Source organism: Dasypus novemcinctus, chromosome 7 (assembly GCF_030445035.2).
Source record: "Dasypus novemcinctus isolate mDasNov1 chromosome 7, mDasNov1.1.hap2, whole genome shotgun sequence".
In the NCBI taxonomy this organism is placed as follows: domain Eukaryota; kingdom Metazoa; phylum Chordata; class Mammalia; order Cingulata; family Dasypodidae; genus Dasypus; species Dasypus novemcinctus.
Window position 1 is genome coordinate 68,992,985 of NC_080679.1, and position 16,332 is coordinate 69,009,316.

Sequence of the window (16,332 nt, forward strand, 5' to 3'; positions counted from 1 at the left end):
TTCATCTATTGAGAAAGCAAATATTTCCCTCTTAGAAGTGGTGTAAAGGTTGGACAAGATAACAGTTGAAACCTACCTGATGCCTCTCTGTAAAAGTCAGATTCATGGCTTTTCCTTTCTTCATTCTTATCCCACAATAGAGGGAGAGGCGGTATGGAACGTATTAGTACAACAACCAAGTGAACTAAACAAGCCTACACTGAAAACAAGCCTTTCCTTGCTTAAGCCTAACCCCTTCAACAGTTCTCTCTCCCAACATTCCCACTACCTCTGCTACATTCCTACATCAACTCTCCTCCATGTATCTTCAGTGTCTTCCTTTTTCCTTGCTCTCTTTCTTCTCCTGGCAAAACTTGTTCCTGTTGCCTGACAAAGAGAAAAATTTGAGGAGGAGTCTCTGTTATGACTGCTTTCCTTAAAGATATCGTGCCATCCCCTCTTCACTTAGGCAACAGACTTCACCGTGGTCCTTAAATTATTACACCTGATGCCCCATCCTACCATTCTCTGAACTCCACTATTTTAATTTGCCCTTAATTACACTCTAGTCATTAGATTTATTAATACATTTACCAAAACGCCTTGGACATTTCAGGTCCTTCCAATAAAAAATAATGGGAACCGCATATGTGATTTTAAATTTTCTAAAAGCCACATCAAAAAAGGGAAAAAAATATTAAAAAGGTAAGGGTCAATTTCTGTGACATGTTAGACACAGCGGCCCCCCATGCTGGCCACGGCTGACTTTCTGATAAGCAGAGGCATGTCCTGTGTGCGGACTCACTACATAACAGCTTTTCAACGAGGGAGTTGGCCTCACCAACAATGACTTTCTCATTCTTCCTGTATATATTGACTTTACTGCAGACCTGGTGGACCTGACCTCTGTGCTCACCAAGAAGATTACTCTAAAGACCCCTCTGGTTTCCTTACCCATGGATACAGTCACCGAGGCAGGTGTGGCTATAGCAATGGAACTTACCAACAGTATTGACTTCATCCTCCACAACTGTACACCTGAATATAAGGCTAATGAAGTTCAGAAAATGAAGAAATATAAGCAGGGATTCATCACAGACCCTGTGGTCCTCAAGTCCAAAGATCGTGTACAGGATGTGTTTGAAGCCAAGACCTGGCATAGTTTCTGTGGGATTCCCATCACCAACACAGGCCGGATGGGGAGCAGCCTGGTGGGCATCATCTCCTCATGGAACATCAATTTTCTCCAGGAGGAGGAACACAACCAATTTTTGGAGGAGATCATAACTAAGCAAGAAGACTTGGTGGTGCCACCTGTAGTCATCACTTCAAAGGAAACAAATGTAATTCTACAACAAAGCAAGAAGGGAAAATTGCCCATCATAAATGATGACAATGAGCTGGTGGCCATTATTGCCTAGACAGGCCTGAATAAGAACTGGGATTACCGACTGGCCTCCAAAGATGCCAAGAAGGAGTTCCTGTGTGGGGCAGCCACCGGCACTAATGAGGAAGACAAGTACTGGCTTGACTTGCTGGCCCAGGCTGGTGTGGACATGGTGGTTCTGGACTCATTCCAGGACAACTCCATCTTCCAGATCAACATGATCAAATACATCAAAGACAGGTACCCCAGTCTCCAGGTCATTGGTGGCAATGTGGTGACAGCTGCTCAGACCAAGAACCTTATTAATGCAGGTATGAATGCCCTGTGGGTGGGCATGGGCAGTGGCTGCATGTGCATCACCCAAGAAATGGTGGCCTGCGAATGGCCCCAGGCAACAGCGGTGTACACAGTGTCAGAGTACACATGATGCTCTGATGAAGAAATCCAAAATGTGGGCCATATTGCCAAAGCCTTGGACCTTGGAGCCTCCACTGTCATGATTGGTTCCCTCCTGGCTGCTACCACTGAGACCCCTGGTGAGTGCGTCTTCTCTGATGGGATCTAACTGAAGAAATACCATGGTATGGGTTCTCTTGATGCCACAGTAAAGCATCTCAGTGGCCAGAACTGTTATTTTAGTGAAGCTGACAAAATTAAGGTGGCCCAGGGAGTGTCTGGGGCTGTGCAAGACAAAGGCTCCATCTACAAGTTTGTCCCCTGTCTGATCGCTGGCAGTCAGCACTCTTGCCAAGACATTGGTGCCAAGAGTTTGACCCAAGTCCAAGCCATGATGTACTCCAGGGAGCTGAAGTTTGAGAAGAAAACATCCTCAGCTCAGGTGGAAGGTGGCATTCACAACTTCCATTCGTATGAGAAATGGCTTTTCTGAAAAGGGATCCAGCATACCCCCTTGGTTTTTCAATAAAAGTTTGAAAAAAAAAGTAAAATTACATAAAAAAGTAAAAACTGACTATATTTTATTTAATCCAGTATATCAAACATTATTTCAATATTGCAAATGTAATCAACATAAAATTTTTCTTTTTTTGTATGTGTGCATTCCTTTATACCTTAATGATTGAATGGTCTGTACATTTTAATATTTTTTAAAATTTTTTTTATTTTTTAAAAGATACTTAGATTACATAAATGTTACATAAAAAATGTAGGGGATTCCCATATGTCCCACTCCCTACCCCTCACACACTTTTCCATATTAACAGCATTTTTCATTAGTGTGGTACATTCGTTGCAATTGATGGACACATTTTGGAGCATTGCCATGAGGCGTGGGTTAAAGTTTACATTGTAGTCTACACTCTCTCCCATCCAATTCTGTAGGGTATGGCAGGATATATAATGGCCTGTATCTGTCATTGCAGTGTCATTCAGGCAATTCCCAAGTCCCAAAAATGCCCCCATATTGTATCTGTTCTTCCTGCTCCCTGACCTCAGAACCTACAGTGGCCACTGCCTCCACATCAATGATATAATTTCTTTCATTGCTAATATCATAATAAGTCTATAGTAGAATACCAGTAAGTCTACTTTATCCATAGTTCATTCCCCAATCCTGAGGGTTCTGGAATGGTGATGTCCAATCCGCCTCTATTTGAGAGGGGCCTACGATCCATTAGGGCCAATGATTGGGACCCCCTTGCTTGTAGTTGTAGACTCTCTTGGTTCCTTGGTATGGTAGTTGTCCATCATCACTTCCTTGTTAGTTGTCCTGGACAAAACCAATGAACTGTAGGGTGAGTGTTGCAACACTATTGAGATTCGGGGCCCAGCTGGCACATGGACAGCCCAAAGATTTAAGTCTGGATGTACACCTAACAACTCTAATAATAATTATCGGTTTAAATAGAAGAACAGAAGAGCCATATGTAGGGAAACCACAACTGAGTCCACTGCTGTCACCCTGGGGAGCATAAATTCCAAAGTTGGGCCCACTGGCAAGGCACCAAACTCCCGAGCTATTTGCCCTGACTATAGTGCCTGGACAACATAAAATTTCTTAATGAGATATTTTCATTATGTTTTTGTACTAAGTCTATGGAATCTGTTGTGTATTTTACACTTATGGCACATCTTGGTCTTGGCTCACAGCATTTCAAGTATTCAATAGTCACATTTGGTATGTGGCTCCTTTGTTGGCCAGGGCAGGTCTCCATCATTTGACAGGGTTTTCCCTGCCACCCTCATTAACTTCCAAGGAACTTGTGGTTTTCATTGACCATCTCTGATTGCTCCTTCTTTGCATCTTTGATGACTTCTCTTCCTCTATATCTCTCTTCATCTTCTGGTAGGCGTCCCTTGCCCTCTCTTCCCATCCCCAATCTGCCTCACTCTTTCTCTTCGTTAGTTCTGCCTCTCTTGGATCCTGAGTGCCTAGAATGTCATGACAGACTGCTGGAATGGCCACATATTGCTCCGGTGAAATTGAAAGGCAGAAACTGGGATGAGAGAGTAAATTGTTCTTGTCCAATCCCCACCCCCCATTTAATCCTTCATTGCTCCAAACTGATTTCCAGTCCACGTTCTGAATGCTTTTTGTTCTTCCTTTACACATCCTCCTAACCCTTGGCTCATGTTTTCATCTTTTCATAAGGACCATGTTCTACAGAAATGCCATAATGCATCTTTTATTGTACTTATCATTCAGACTTTGGGACAGCAGCTGATATATTTTAAATGTTTATAAAAAGTATATTTGGAATATCTATTGCAGCTGTCCACAGTGGCTACTTGCTGGGTGCAATGACTGATTTACTGGATGGCAGAATAATATGGTTGACATGCTCTTGGTTTTTTAGGGCATCTTGCTTTGTATCAGAGGTATTCTGAGAGTCTTCTCTGTGTGCATCCCAGAACACACAGTAAATCTTATCTAAGGGTCTTATGATGAGATGTAACACCCTCACCATGTTCTACTTACTTGTGAGCTTTATGTCAACTTGTTTTTATGTTTCTTTCCAGGATACATTTGGTAGTAAAAATGTACAGCTCAAGAGAGAAGGCATACTTTAATGGGCAAGTATGTGAATAGGATATACTGAGTATCAACATAGATTTAAAATTACATTCTGTTAAAGGGCATTATATTCCCTTAGAGAAATAGTATCCTTTGTGGGTTGAAAGACTATTTGCCAAATCTAAGGGGTAAGATCTGTAGATACCTTTAAAAAATCAAAATTACTCACTCTGTCCTGGCTTCATTACTGCTGGCATGTGTTAGATGACAATTCTTTGACTCACGAAATTTAATAGGATTATCTGAGGGTTCAGGCTTCCCATCTGTTTTTAGGGATTAGTGAACACCTGTTTGTACCCATTTTTCATTCACTCAGACTCTATAATAACTGTCCCTGTTAAAACATTCTTGAGATATCTGGGTTCCTTTCAGCCAAGAATGAATAAAACTCATCTCTTTACTTAATAAAATAAATGACTCTGAAAGTTATATTCATGATCTACTTTACTTTAATAAAATCCTTAGACAATTACTCTAGTTGTGTTTTATATGGACTCACTGACTCGTTTGTGAGAAATTATTTTGTTCTATAAAAATAATTAATAGATAAATTTTATAACTAGCTCTTAAAAATAAAATCTTCTCTATGGGGGGCACATTATACATATAATCTAGTTCTCATTGGGATACCAGGAAAACAGACTGCCTTCAAGTAATTGGAAATATATACACACGATGTTTTAGACACATGTACTGGCTAGATAATACATTAACAAATATTCTGAAGGAAATAGAGTGTACATCACATGAAAACTGCTCCAGAATTATCACTGTGCTAGTTTTTGCACTGATGAGGGGCTGAAATGCTGGTTAACAAAGATTTCCAAACAGGTAAAGCTGGAGAATCCCTCTTTCCTCATATTTTATTGTCTGTTCCATTCTGAAAAATACTGAGTTGATGCAGACCTTTTGATCTCATCATCAGCTTTTTGATCCACCTTCTAATTGTCATGAGATATCCTATTGTCATGAGATGACTCCCTAACTTTGACTTCTATGTAGTGGGGTTGTGTGTGTGTGTGTTTATATATAGTGTGTATTTATTGTATGGAACTTCAGGCATAACTTTCTCTTGGCTACCTGCTTCAGACATGTATCCATGTTATAAGAATTCAGAGGAATCCCAAGGCTGCCTAAGCAAGACAACTTAGACTAAAGAAAAAGAGTATAAGGCTGTGGCAATCCTCACCATTTTGAATGGGCAGCTGGGCTCAATTATTTACATTTGAACATCATTCCCTTCTGATGACAGGGCTGTGAGACTTTAGGTTATCCTATCATGGCAGCAGGTCACAAGGGAAAGGTTGTGAACTTTGGAATCATGTAGACTTGGGGACAAATCCTGTCTCTGCCTCTTACTATATGGCTCTGACTAAACTGCTTAATCTCATCAAATATCAGTTACCTTAACTCTAAAATGATGATATAATTCCTTTGTAGAAGTGTTGAGAGCAATAGAGAGGATGCTCAAAAAACAACTAGAAAACCTGTAGATTTTTAAGAATCAGTAGCTATGATGTGATTGATCATGAGGATAATGATATACAGGATTTTGAGAATAAAAATCCAAGCCTCTTTTCTTTAATTGGGGTAAGTAATCTGCATCTGGGAGCCCCGTGTCAATTTAGGACATCATTTAAAAATGTAAGGCTTCTTTCAAGGTTTTTGCTGTTTGTGGTTTTAGCAATGTGTGTGACATGTGTTGTAAATTAGGTCTAATTGAATGTGAGTCATGCCCTGAGTCATTTATAATGTCAACGGAATTTTAGTAACTTCTCTATTTATTTTCTGAATACAAGTTTCCAGTATTGCAGCAAACTAAATATTTTGTGTTGTCTTTTTATAGTAGAAAATATAATTCTACATTGCTGTTTAATGTCTTAATATGGGTCTATGTAACTATATTCAGATTCATATTCTTATCCAGGAAAGAAGACTCCTATTTTAAAAGAATGCATGATTTAGGGACTTCGTGGGAATATGATTTGTTTCTTCCTTGTTAGGAGATTTTGAATTATTTTCTTCATGCATGTAATCTACTGAACTGATAAATCATTTTCACACTTCTCTGGGATTATTTTGACTTTTTTTAATGCATGTAGAGGTTTAACTGAAGAAAAAATGAAAACTTGATCATGTTAACTTAATATATGAGATGCGTTTATATAAAGAGAAATTGATATGGCTTAAGTTTTGAAGGGTTGAGGAACTATTTCTGAATTTACTCACTTGCTCTGATCATTTGCAATTTGATTTTTCTTTGTTGTTTATTATCTAGGTGACATCTTGGTTTCAGGAAACCATAAGAGATTTACGGGAACAAAACCTAGGTTCATCACTTTCAGCCAATGAGGAGCTAATTCATAAGCATGAGGAACTGATTATAATAGCAAAGGTAAGAAACACATTGACATTAAAATATCATTGGAAGTGCATAGACCATGTGGAAACACATAGAACTATATAACACAAAGGATGAACCCTAATGAAAATGTTTGACTTTAGTTAATAATAAAGCATCACCGTTGCTTTATCAATTGTAATGAAGTACCACATTAATGCAAGATAATAATTGGGGAAACTGTACAGGGGTGGAGAAGGGGGTATATGGGAATGCTCTGTAATTTTGCTCAATTTTTTCTATAAATTTAAAATTGCTCTAAAAATAGTCTATTAATGTATAATAAAGAAAGGGAATTTCCTTGATCCCTGTGAGTTAAAAAAACACACACACAAATGCATAGATTTCTCTCTAATGCTCTTTTTGAGTAATTTGATGGTAGCTAAAACTCTCACTTTGAATAACCTACTATTTACATAGAAAAGACTCTTATAGCATTAGCTAATACTACTGCACAGTGACTGAATTTCTGGAATAATAATAACAAAACAGCAGTTTCCTTCTACAATAATTACCATGTGCCAGGCACTCTTCTAATCATATTCAATGCCTTAAATAAATTAATATTTAAAAACCCCTCCAGTATAGGTATTGTTTTTTTCCTATTTTACAGATCAAAATAAATTAAGAGCAAAGGCTGGGATACGAGACGTAACTTGACCAGTATAATATGCCTTGTGTTTTAGTTTCCCAGGATACTCAAAACAAATAACCATGAAATGGGTCAGGTTAAACAATGGGAATTTATTTGCTCACAGTTTTGAGACTGAGAAATGTCCAAATCAAGGCATCATCAAGGTGATGCTTTCTTCCCAAAGACCAACCACTGGTAATTCTTGGCTCCTCCGTCTTGACAAAGCACATCGTGGTGTCTGCTGGTCTCTTCCTTCTCTTCCAGGTTTTGTAGAATTCAGTTTCTTGCTTTTGTGGCTTTCTTTCTCTGCATCTGAATTTCTTTCCAGTACTAAAATTAAGACCCTATCCTAATTGAGGCAGGACATACCTTAACTGAAATAACCTCATCAAAAATCTGTCTTACAATAGATTTACATCCACAGGAATGTATTAGATTTAGGAACATGTTTTTTTCTGGATTACATAGTTTCAAAATACCACACCTTGTCAGTGGCAGAATCAGATTTTGATTTCAAGTCTTATCTAACTCAAGAGCCCATACTCTTAACCACTACACTCTGCTAGCTTTCTAATACATATTTTGTACACAAAGGTCTCACTGGGCTTTCACTTTTATTATTTCCAGATACAGTTTGATGTTCCCATTTGCATTTTTCTAATGTCCTATATTAGTTTCTTATTGCTGCCATAATGAATTGCCACAAATTTAGTGGCTTAAAACAATGAATTTATTAGCTTATAATTCCAGAGCTCAGAATTCCAAAGTCAGTCTCACTGGGCTAAAGTCAAGGTAGATTAATTCCTTCTGGAGGCCCTAGGGGAGAATCCGTTCCCTTGCCTTTACCAGTTTCTAGAGGTCACCTGTATTCCTTGGTTGGTAGTCCCTTCCTTCCTCTTCAAATCCAGTAGTGTAGTATCTTCTGATCTCTCTCCTTCTCCTTTCCTCCCCCACCCCTCTGTTCCCATCATCCTATTGCCTTCTTTTACTTTGATTACCTTGCCTTCCTTTTGTAAGGACCCTTGTGATTACATTGGACTAGTCCAGGTAATCCAGGATATCCCCCCATATCTCAAGATATTTACATTACTCATACCTGCAAAGTTCCTTTTGAATGTAAGGTAAAATATTCAGGGATTAGAATGTGGACATCTTTGGGGAAAGGAGCCATTATATTGTCTTCCACATCCCTCAGCCTGCTTCAAGTAATTTCTCAGGTTTGCAAGAAGTAGTGGCTGACAGCTGATCAACCATTTGTAAGTGTGTGGAATGTGCAAAAATGAAACCATGATATGCTGAAAACAAGATGAGCAGTGTGGCCTGTTCCACTTGCTCCTCTCTCCATTGTGTCTATAAATAAGGTCCATAGATACCTCTAAGAATTAAAGATGCTCAATATTGCTCTGCCCAAGGGGGAAAAGCCCATTCCCATTTGGCTCAGTGGGAAGAGTAAATACTTGAATCAATATTCAGTCTTATAGAACTTTTTATTATTAATATTTTGGATTGTTGAGAGTTTAAGATGGAGATAGGTCATGAAGTTCTGGAAAACTATGTGTCCGTACTACTGAGCAATGGTTGAAAAGAGGGAAGATAAACTGAATAAGTATTCACATGTTTCAAGGCTGAGAGTTTGGGGAGAGGAGGCAGTGGGTTGAATTTGCCTAAACTGAAATCATTTTATAAGGATCATGAGACTTTCTAAAATTTTCAAATTTCTTGCTTCCTTTTGAACACTGCAATGTATAGTAAGTATTCAAAGTGGTTGAATGAATATTTGACTGATTGATAAAATGTGCAGTTATAGGGTAATGGCTAAAAAAATTTTTCAGTTCCTTAAAATTTTCAACTTTCATTTAGGAATTTATTTTTCTTTTACGCTATAAACAATTTATTCTATGTTTGTGTCAAACTCAGGTTTTACCAATGGACGTTCTATCAAAATCCCCAAACACAAGAGATGAGCTGAATTGCATAGGATGGCATTTAGTGAGCCAAAAGGGTGCTGATGCAAAATACCAGAAATCTCTTGGCTTTTTATAAAGGGTATTTATTTGGGGTAGAAGTTTACAGACCCTAGGCCATAAAGTGTGAGTTACTTCCCTCACCAAAGTCTTTTGCCACGTGTTGGAGCAAGATGGCTGCCAATATCTGCAAGGGTTCAGACTCCCTCTTCCTCTTAAGGCTCGGTGGTCCTAGGTTCTTTCAATATCAGCTATAGGCTAGGATAAGTCTCATCTCTTTCCCAGGGTTCATTCTGTTCTGGGTTTAGGTTATCTGTTCTCTCCACAAGGTTAGCTATAGACTATCAGGCTCTTTTGCTTCCTGGGGCCTCTGTCGTGTGTAATGGAGCCTTCTCACCTTCCTCAGGTATCTGCTTCTCTGTGTGTTTACTTCCTGGGACTCCAGTATCAAAACCCTAACCTCCCTTCTCTGCAGTGCGGTTTCTCTGTGAGTCCCCACCCACCAAGGGGTTGGGGACTCAACGTCCTATTAAAGTGGCCTAATCAAAGCCTTAATCATTACTTAATCAAGTAAAAGTGAAAGCTCTGAATCCAATATAATCTCTTATGCCCAGAGTAAAAGACCAGTTCACAAACACAATCCAATATCCATTTTTGGAATTCTTTAACAATATAAAACTGCTACAGATGACTAATACTTCCTTTAGTCATTTCTTCATATCCTTCACTTAATTTAGTCATATCTTACAGTTATAGTCACTTTAAATGTAGACTTGTGGTTTCCACAAGCCCTGAGAACAGTTTGGAGTAGAAGAGTTGTCAATGTGTGACCTTGACTCTAGTAGGAGCAGTTTCCATCAGTTTATTGTTCACATTTGAACCCCTGATGTGCATATAGAATAACATAGAGATATTCTTCCCATCATTATCCCTAAGTTGCAGGCATAAGGAGTGTAAGAAATAAATTTTACTAGTATGTATTTTGTTTTGTAATATCCATCATAGAGAATTTCAAAACTATTAGAAAAATAAAAGGAAAAAAAAATTTCTCTCGTGTTGGACTCATGCTTTTTGTTTCCACTTAAATTATTCATAAGTATTTTCCTAGGTAACAATATTCTATGCTAAAAAATATGCTAAAAAATGCATGAATTCAAATGACAGGATTACATATTTTGATTATATGTATGAGCTAAGCCATATGAGTATTGAAGCAAATATTGGAGAAAATGGGTATGGAGTCCTGAAACCCACTATTGTGTTCCAGACAGTTCAGTCTGCTTCCTTTCAGGGTCCTGAGCTACTTAGGAACCAATTACAGATCTTGTGTGAAAGTTGAATATTAAGCTCAATAAGTAATTTTGGAGCCAAACTTTTTTTGCAAACTGACAAAGAAAAAACTATTTCTCTAGAGTATCTTTAAGAATAAATTAATTTTTTAAGGAAAGAATTAGTTTGCTCTGCTGTGAGTTTCCGTTTAATTTCTTCCTGTGTAGGATTGTTTCTGATTGAAGATTTTCCTTCCAAACTATAGGCTGGGCTATGGAGCCCCCAATTTAGGTACCATCTTTAGAGATGTTGAAAATATTTAATAGGGAAACGGACTTTGGCCCAGTGGTTAGGGCGTCCGTCTACCACATGGGAGGTCCGCGGTTCAAACCCCGGGCCTCCTTGACCGGTGTGGAGCTGGCCATGCGCAGTGCTGATGCGCGCAAGGAGTGCCGTGCCACGCAAGGGTGTCCCCCGCGTGGGGGAGCCCCACGCGCAAGGAGTGCGCCCGTGAGGAGAGCCGCCCAGCGTGAAAAGAAAAGAGCAGCCTGCCCAGGAATGGTACTGCCCACACTTCCCGTGCCGCTGACGACAACAGAAGCGGACAAAGAAACAAGACGCAGCAAATAGACACAGAGAACAGACAACCAGGGGAGGGGGGGAAATTAAATAAATAAATAAATCTTTTAAAAAATATATATTTAATAAATATATAGATTGGATCAACCAAATGGAGATGAAAACTAAAACATGATTTGTTGTTAAGAAGATTGTTTTTAAGACACTGACCACCAATTAAGGGGACTAAACAATCCAATCACAGGATAACTGGTCACTGCAGGCAACAGGGGTCCTGGCGTCATGTGGTTTGAGAGAGGCTCCAGTAGTGTAAAGGCAGAAGAGGTCATGGCATTCTGTTCTGGACTGATCCAGATGGCTTCCTGGGGCATGAGGATTAAGCAGAGAGATAGTAGGTGAGTTAGGTTGGTTAGGAAGGGTGAGTGTTCCAGAATAAGGCAGAATAAGGCAAAACAGCTATCAGAACAGTTTGTCTATGATGAAGACTTAAAGGTCCTAGAAAATGTAAACTAAAGAAGAGTTGCCTCAGAGGCAATAGACTTATCCACAGCCATTCCCTAGAAATACAAATGGGTGCGGTGAGAGGTGGGCCTAGGTGACCCCAAGGGTCCCTTTCAACTTTCAGATTCCATACGAGAGACATAATTTATATAACACTGCTAGCAATGCTTATTATATTTAAAGCAACATGAGTGTGAAAAAGCATCTTTCTCAGAGCTGGCTGAAAAGAGTAGGCTGGGCTAGGAGACATAGTATCCACTGCTACACTGATGTTGTGTCCTGGGTTAAGGTTACTATTTTCTACCCTGAAAAGGTACAGAGATAAACAGTGACTAGACAAATGGTGAGAGAATGCAGCACAGCTAGAAAGTTCTTCCCCAGCATATCTCTTGGCTGTGGCATCAACCTTGTTTTATTCTCGATAGCCATGTGCTCTTGAGATTGAACCATCTTTTGGCTCCCTAAGGAAGGTTCTATGATCAAGAAACTTATTCTTACATTTCTTTCCTCTACAGGCAGCTACATAATTTTGTGGGGTCCTGTGCAAATGAAAATGTGGGGCCCTTTGTTAAAAATTTATTATAAATTCCAAGACAGTAACAGCAGAGCATTAAGCGAAGCATGGGGCCCTTCTAAGGACACAATTTTGTGTGATTGAACAGGGTTTATGACCAGGAAATAGGCCCTATTTGCAGGTTAGGTTTGTTGGAGGGACCTAGCAGGCTTTGCTGATTACTCATTTTCTTTGGATACTTTTATTAACCTTTTCCCACCTGGAAGAGCTGATGGGGGATTAGTAGGTGTGGTGATCTGGAGCTATAAGTGCCCCCAGAAAAACATGTTCTCAAACTTAATCCATCCCTGGGGTGTGAACCTGTTTTGAGTAAGACCCTTTGATGAGTAAGGGCTAGGAGCCTAGGTTAGGTCTTTATCCTATGACTGGAGTCCTTTATAAGAAGAATGAATTTCAAACACAAAGAGAGAAAGCTACAGAGGAAGCAGCCAGAAACGGAACATTCACAGATCCCAGAAGAGAAGGGAGAAACCAGGAGACACTGCCATGTACCTTCCCCCGTAACAAGCTAAGGACCAAGCGTCACTAGCAGCCACCCCCTGAATGCTACAGTCTCTGGATAGAAAGCACTGCTTTGATGAAGCCTTGATTTGGACTTTCTTTTAGCCTAAAATCTGTGAGCTAATGAATTCCCATTGTGAATAACTAGAATATAGGTCACCAGAAAATAGAGGGAGGGTAGAGAATGGACAGCTGAGGATTAATCTGTGCAGAATTGGTTAAAAGGCAGTAAATCTTTGGGAATGAATGGAAATGGTGAGAGCATATCATAGTGTTTGAATTAAATAACTAGCAGAGCTATTATATAGCTATGACAGTAGTCATATCTAAGGACATGTCTGTTACTAGAAGCAAAGCTAGAAAATGTAACATGGGACTGTACAACATAGTGAAACCTCATGTAAAATATGAATATGGGTGATATGGCATATATAAGACTTTTTACAAAATGTAAATACGAATATACTAGAGAGAAGGGAATAGAATAGCAGCTATGTATGACAGGGAAGCATTGAGAGATTGAGAGGTGATGAGTTTTGTTTGTTTGGTTAGTTTTTGTATTTTATTATTATTACTGGAATAATGAAAATGCTCTAAAAATGAGAGAAGTGATGACAGCGCAACTATATGATTATAGCAACCACCATTGATTGTATACTTTGGATGGATTTGTGTTTTATTAGTATCAATAAAATTGATTTGTTTAAATTTCCATTGTTTAACCCAACCCGTTTCATGGTATTTACTTGAGTAGCCAAGGAGACTAAAACAGCAGGTTTTCTATAAAAATACATATCAGAGTAAAGAAAAGAGAAACTATTATGACACAATGTTCATGGTTTTATATTTTTAAATCTTTATCTTACTCATATTCCAGAGGAGAATATGTTCTAGAAGCAATGCAATACCTGGAAGTTGATTATAATATTGTAATGTGTTGCATCTATGTGGAAAAAATAGGTTTGAATCCCACCAGGTCACTGAATATGTAATCTTGGGTATACATCACTTCTCTAAGCCTCGCTTTCCTCATCTAAAAAAGAGGGATCATTAGAAAATATGTATGAAAACACCCACACTTTAGTAGTAGTTCCAAAATTGTTACTTCATGTCCCTTCCATAATGAAAACTTTGAAATACATTTAATTTGTGATTTTTTAACAATCTCATTTCTCCTCCTTGGAGAAGTAATCCAAATTTACAAGAAGGAGCACATTATATTTTACATTTTGGACTTTTTTTTTTTTTTTTTTTTTTTTGGTGTGGGTTTGACGTAAGATAAGGGAAATGTCCCTTTCAAAAGAGGTTCTATGGGAGAACCAGCAAGATGGCAGTGGAGTAAGCAGCTCCTAGAGTCAGCTCCTGCTACAGGGCAGTTAGTAAATACCCAGAGTTAACTAGCTGAAGCATCTGTTTGGAGGCTCCAGGAGGCCAGAAGAGCATCCTGCAATATCCTTGAAGGAATGGAAGGAGGAGACTGCCCATCTGCAGAGAAGATTCATAAGTAGAGCGCTCCATGCCATGGAGGCCAGTGCCCATCCTCCACTGGAGGCACAAGCCACCTCAGGAGTTGTTCTGTGGCTGGAATTGAAATTTCCACTCCCCAAAAAATGGGGAAGAAAGAGATGGTTGGACACCAACTTCAGCTACTGATGAGTAAATTCATCAGGCTAAAGTATAATCCTGAGAACAGCTAAAGTTTGAGCCTGTCCAGGTAAGAAAAAGGCTGGTAGCCGCCATCTTAACTCCACGCCTGGCACAAGGGGAAGTGGGATGGACTGAAAATCACAGTGCTGGTGGAGACTGTCTTCTTTCCATCCAGATCACATTGCAGCTCTAGCCTAGGCCCCAGTGCCACCTCCAGCAGGGAGGAAGCTGTGGGGACCTGCACCAGCCTCTCCGGGAAATTACTGGCCAAGCCACGAAGGCCAGTGATTATCCTACTCTGGCAACATGAGCCACCCCAGGAGCTATTCTGTGGCTGGAATTGGAAGCTCCATTTCCCAAAAACAGAGGAGAAGGAGACAGTTGGCAGCTGATTTCGGCTACTGATTGGTAGACTTGGATGACTAAGGTAAAACCCTGGGAGCAGCTGGGATGTGAATCTGCCCAAGTCAGAAAGAAACCGGTGGCCACCATTTTGTCTCTATCCCCAGCCTGAGGGGAACCCCAGCTGACTGAAAATCACAGTGACAGTAGGAACCAGTTTCTTTCACCCAGATGGGCTTGCAGCCCTAGACAAGGCTTCAGCCCTGCCTCTGGCAGGGAGGCTGGCAGGCCCTGCACCAGCCTATTCAGGTAACTGCAGGTACCTTTGGCTGACACATACTGAAAATCAGAAGTCTACTGGGGTAACTGCGGTCATCTTGGACCCACACTGCATAGATTGCTGCCCATACCTGCAGCTCCATCCCTGCCCCAGGCAGGGGAGAAAGCAGTATGGAACTTCATCAGTCTCTCTGGGCAACTACAGTCTAGGCCTACATGATTTATATTATTCCACACAGGTGTGACTCTTTCCCTACCCTTGGCAAAGGAGAAAGTTGGGAGAAGTTTCATTGGTCCCTGGCATAATGAGGGCAGCTTGAGCCTCCACAGCCTATAGCAAGGGAGAAAGGACAGGAAGCCCTAAACTAAAGAGAAAAACTGCACCCAGAATAAATACTCTAGCCAGCCAGATGCCAAGGCACCAACAAAAAATTATAATTCACACCAAGAAACAGGACGGTATGACCCAATTAAAGGAACAAGATAAGCCTCCAGATGACATAAAGGAGTTGAGACAACTAATCATAGACATTCAACCAAATCTCCTTAATAAAAATTCAATGAGATGGCTAAAGAGATTAAGGATAAGAAGACACTGGATGAGCACAAAGAAGAATTTGAAAGCATACATAGAAAAATAGCATATCTTATGGGAATGAAAGGTGCAATAAATGAAATTTTAAAAACATTGGAATCATATAATAGCAGAAATGAAGAGGCAGAAGAAAGGATTGGTGAACTTGAAGAAATGGCCTCTGAAAGTGAACATACAAAAGAACAGATGAAGAAAAGAATGGAAAAAATTAAACAAGGTCTCAGGGAACTAAATGACAGCAAGAGGCATGCAAACATACATGTCACGGGTATCCCGGAAGGAGAAGGGAAAAAGGACAGAAGGAATATTTGAAGAAATAATGGTAGAAAATTTCCCAACCCTACTGAAAGACGTAGATATCCATGTCCAAGAAGCACAACATACTCCCATCCAAAAAACAAATCCGAATAGAGCAACTCCAAAACACATACTCATCAGAATGTCAAATGTCAAACACAAAGAGGGAATTCTGAGAACAGCAAGAGAAAAGCAACGCATAACATATAAGGGATACCCAATAAGATAAAGTGCTGATTTCTCATCAGAAACCATGGAGGCAAGAAATCAGTGGTTTGATATATTTAAGATACTACAAGAGAAAAACTTCCAGTGGAGAATCACATATCCAACAAGACTGTCTTTCAAA

At 39.7% G+C, this 16,332-nt stretch overlaps 1 protein-coding gene and 1 pseudogene across 1 annotated transcript in view; both read left to right on the plus strand.

The window, feature by feature from the left end:
• Positions 1 to 16,332, plus strand: part of CCDC141 (coiled-coil domain containing 141) — a 169,233-nt gene that overhangs the window by 70,768 nt on the left and 82,133 nt on the right. The window contains exon 6 of the mRNA XM_071216243.1: positions 6,679 to 6,795. Within this exon, the coding sequence (XP_071072344.1) occupies positions 6,679 to 6,795 (117 nt within the window). The remainder of the gene's footprint in view (positions 1 to 6,678; positions 6,796 to 16,332) is intronic.
• Positions 371 to 2,329, plus strand: LOC101422719 (inosine-5'-monophosphate dehydrogenase 2 pseudogene; annotated as a pseudogene).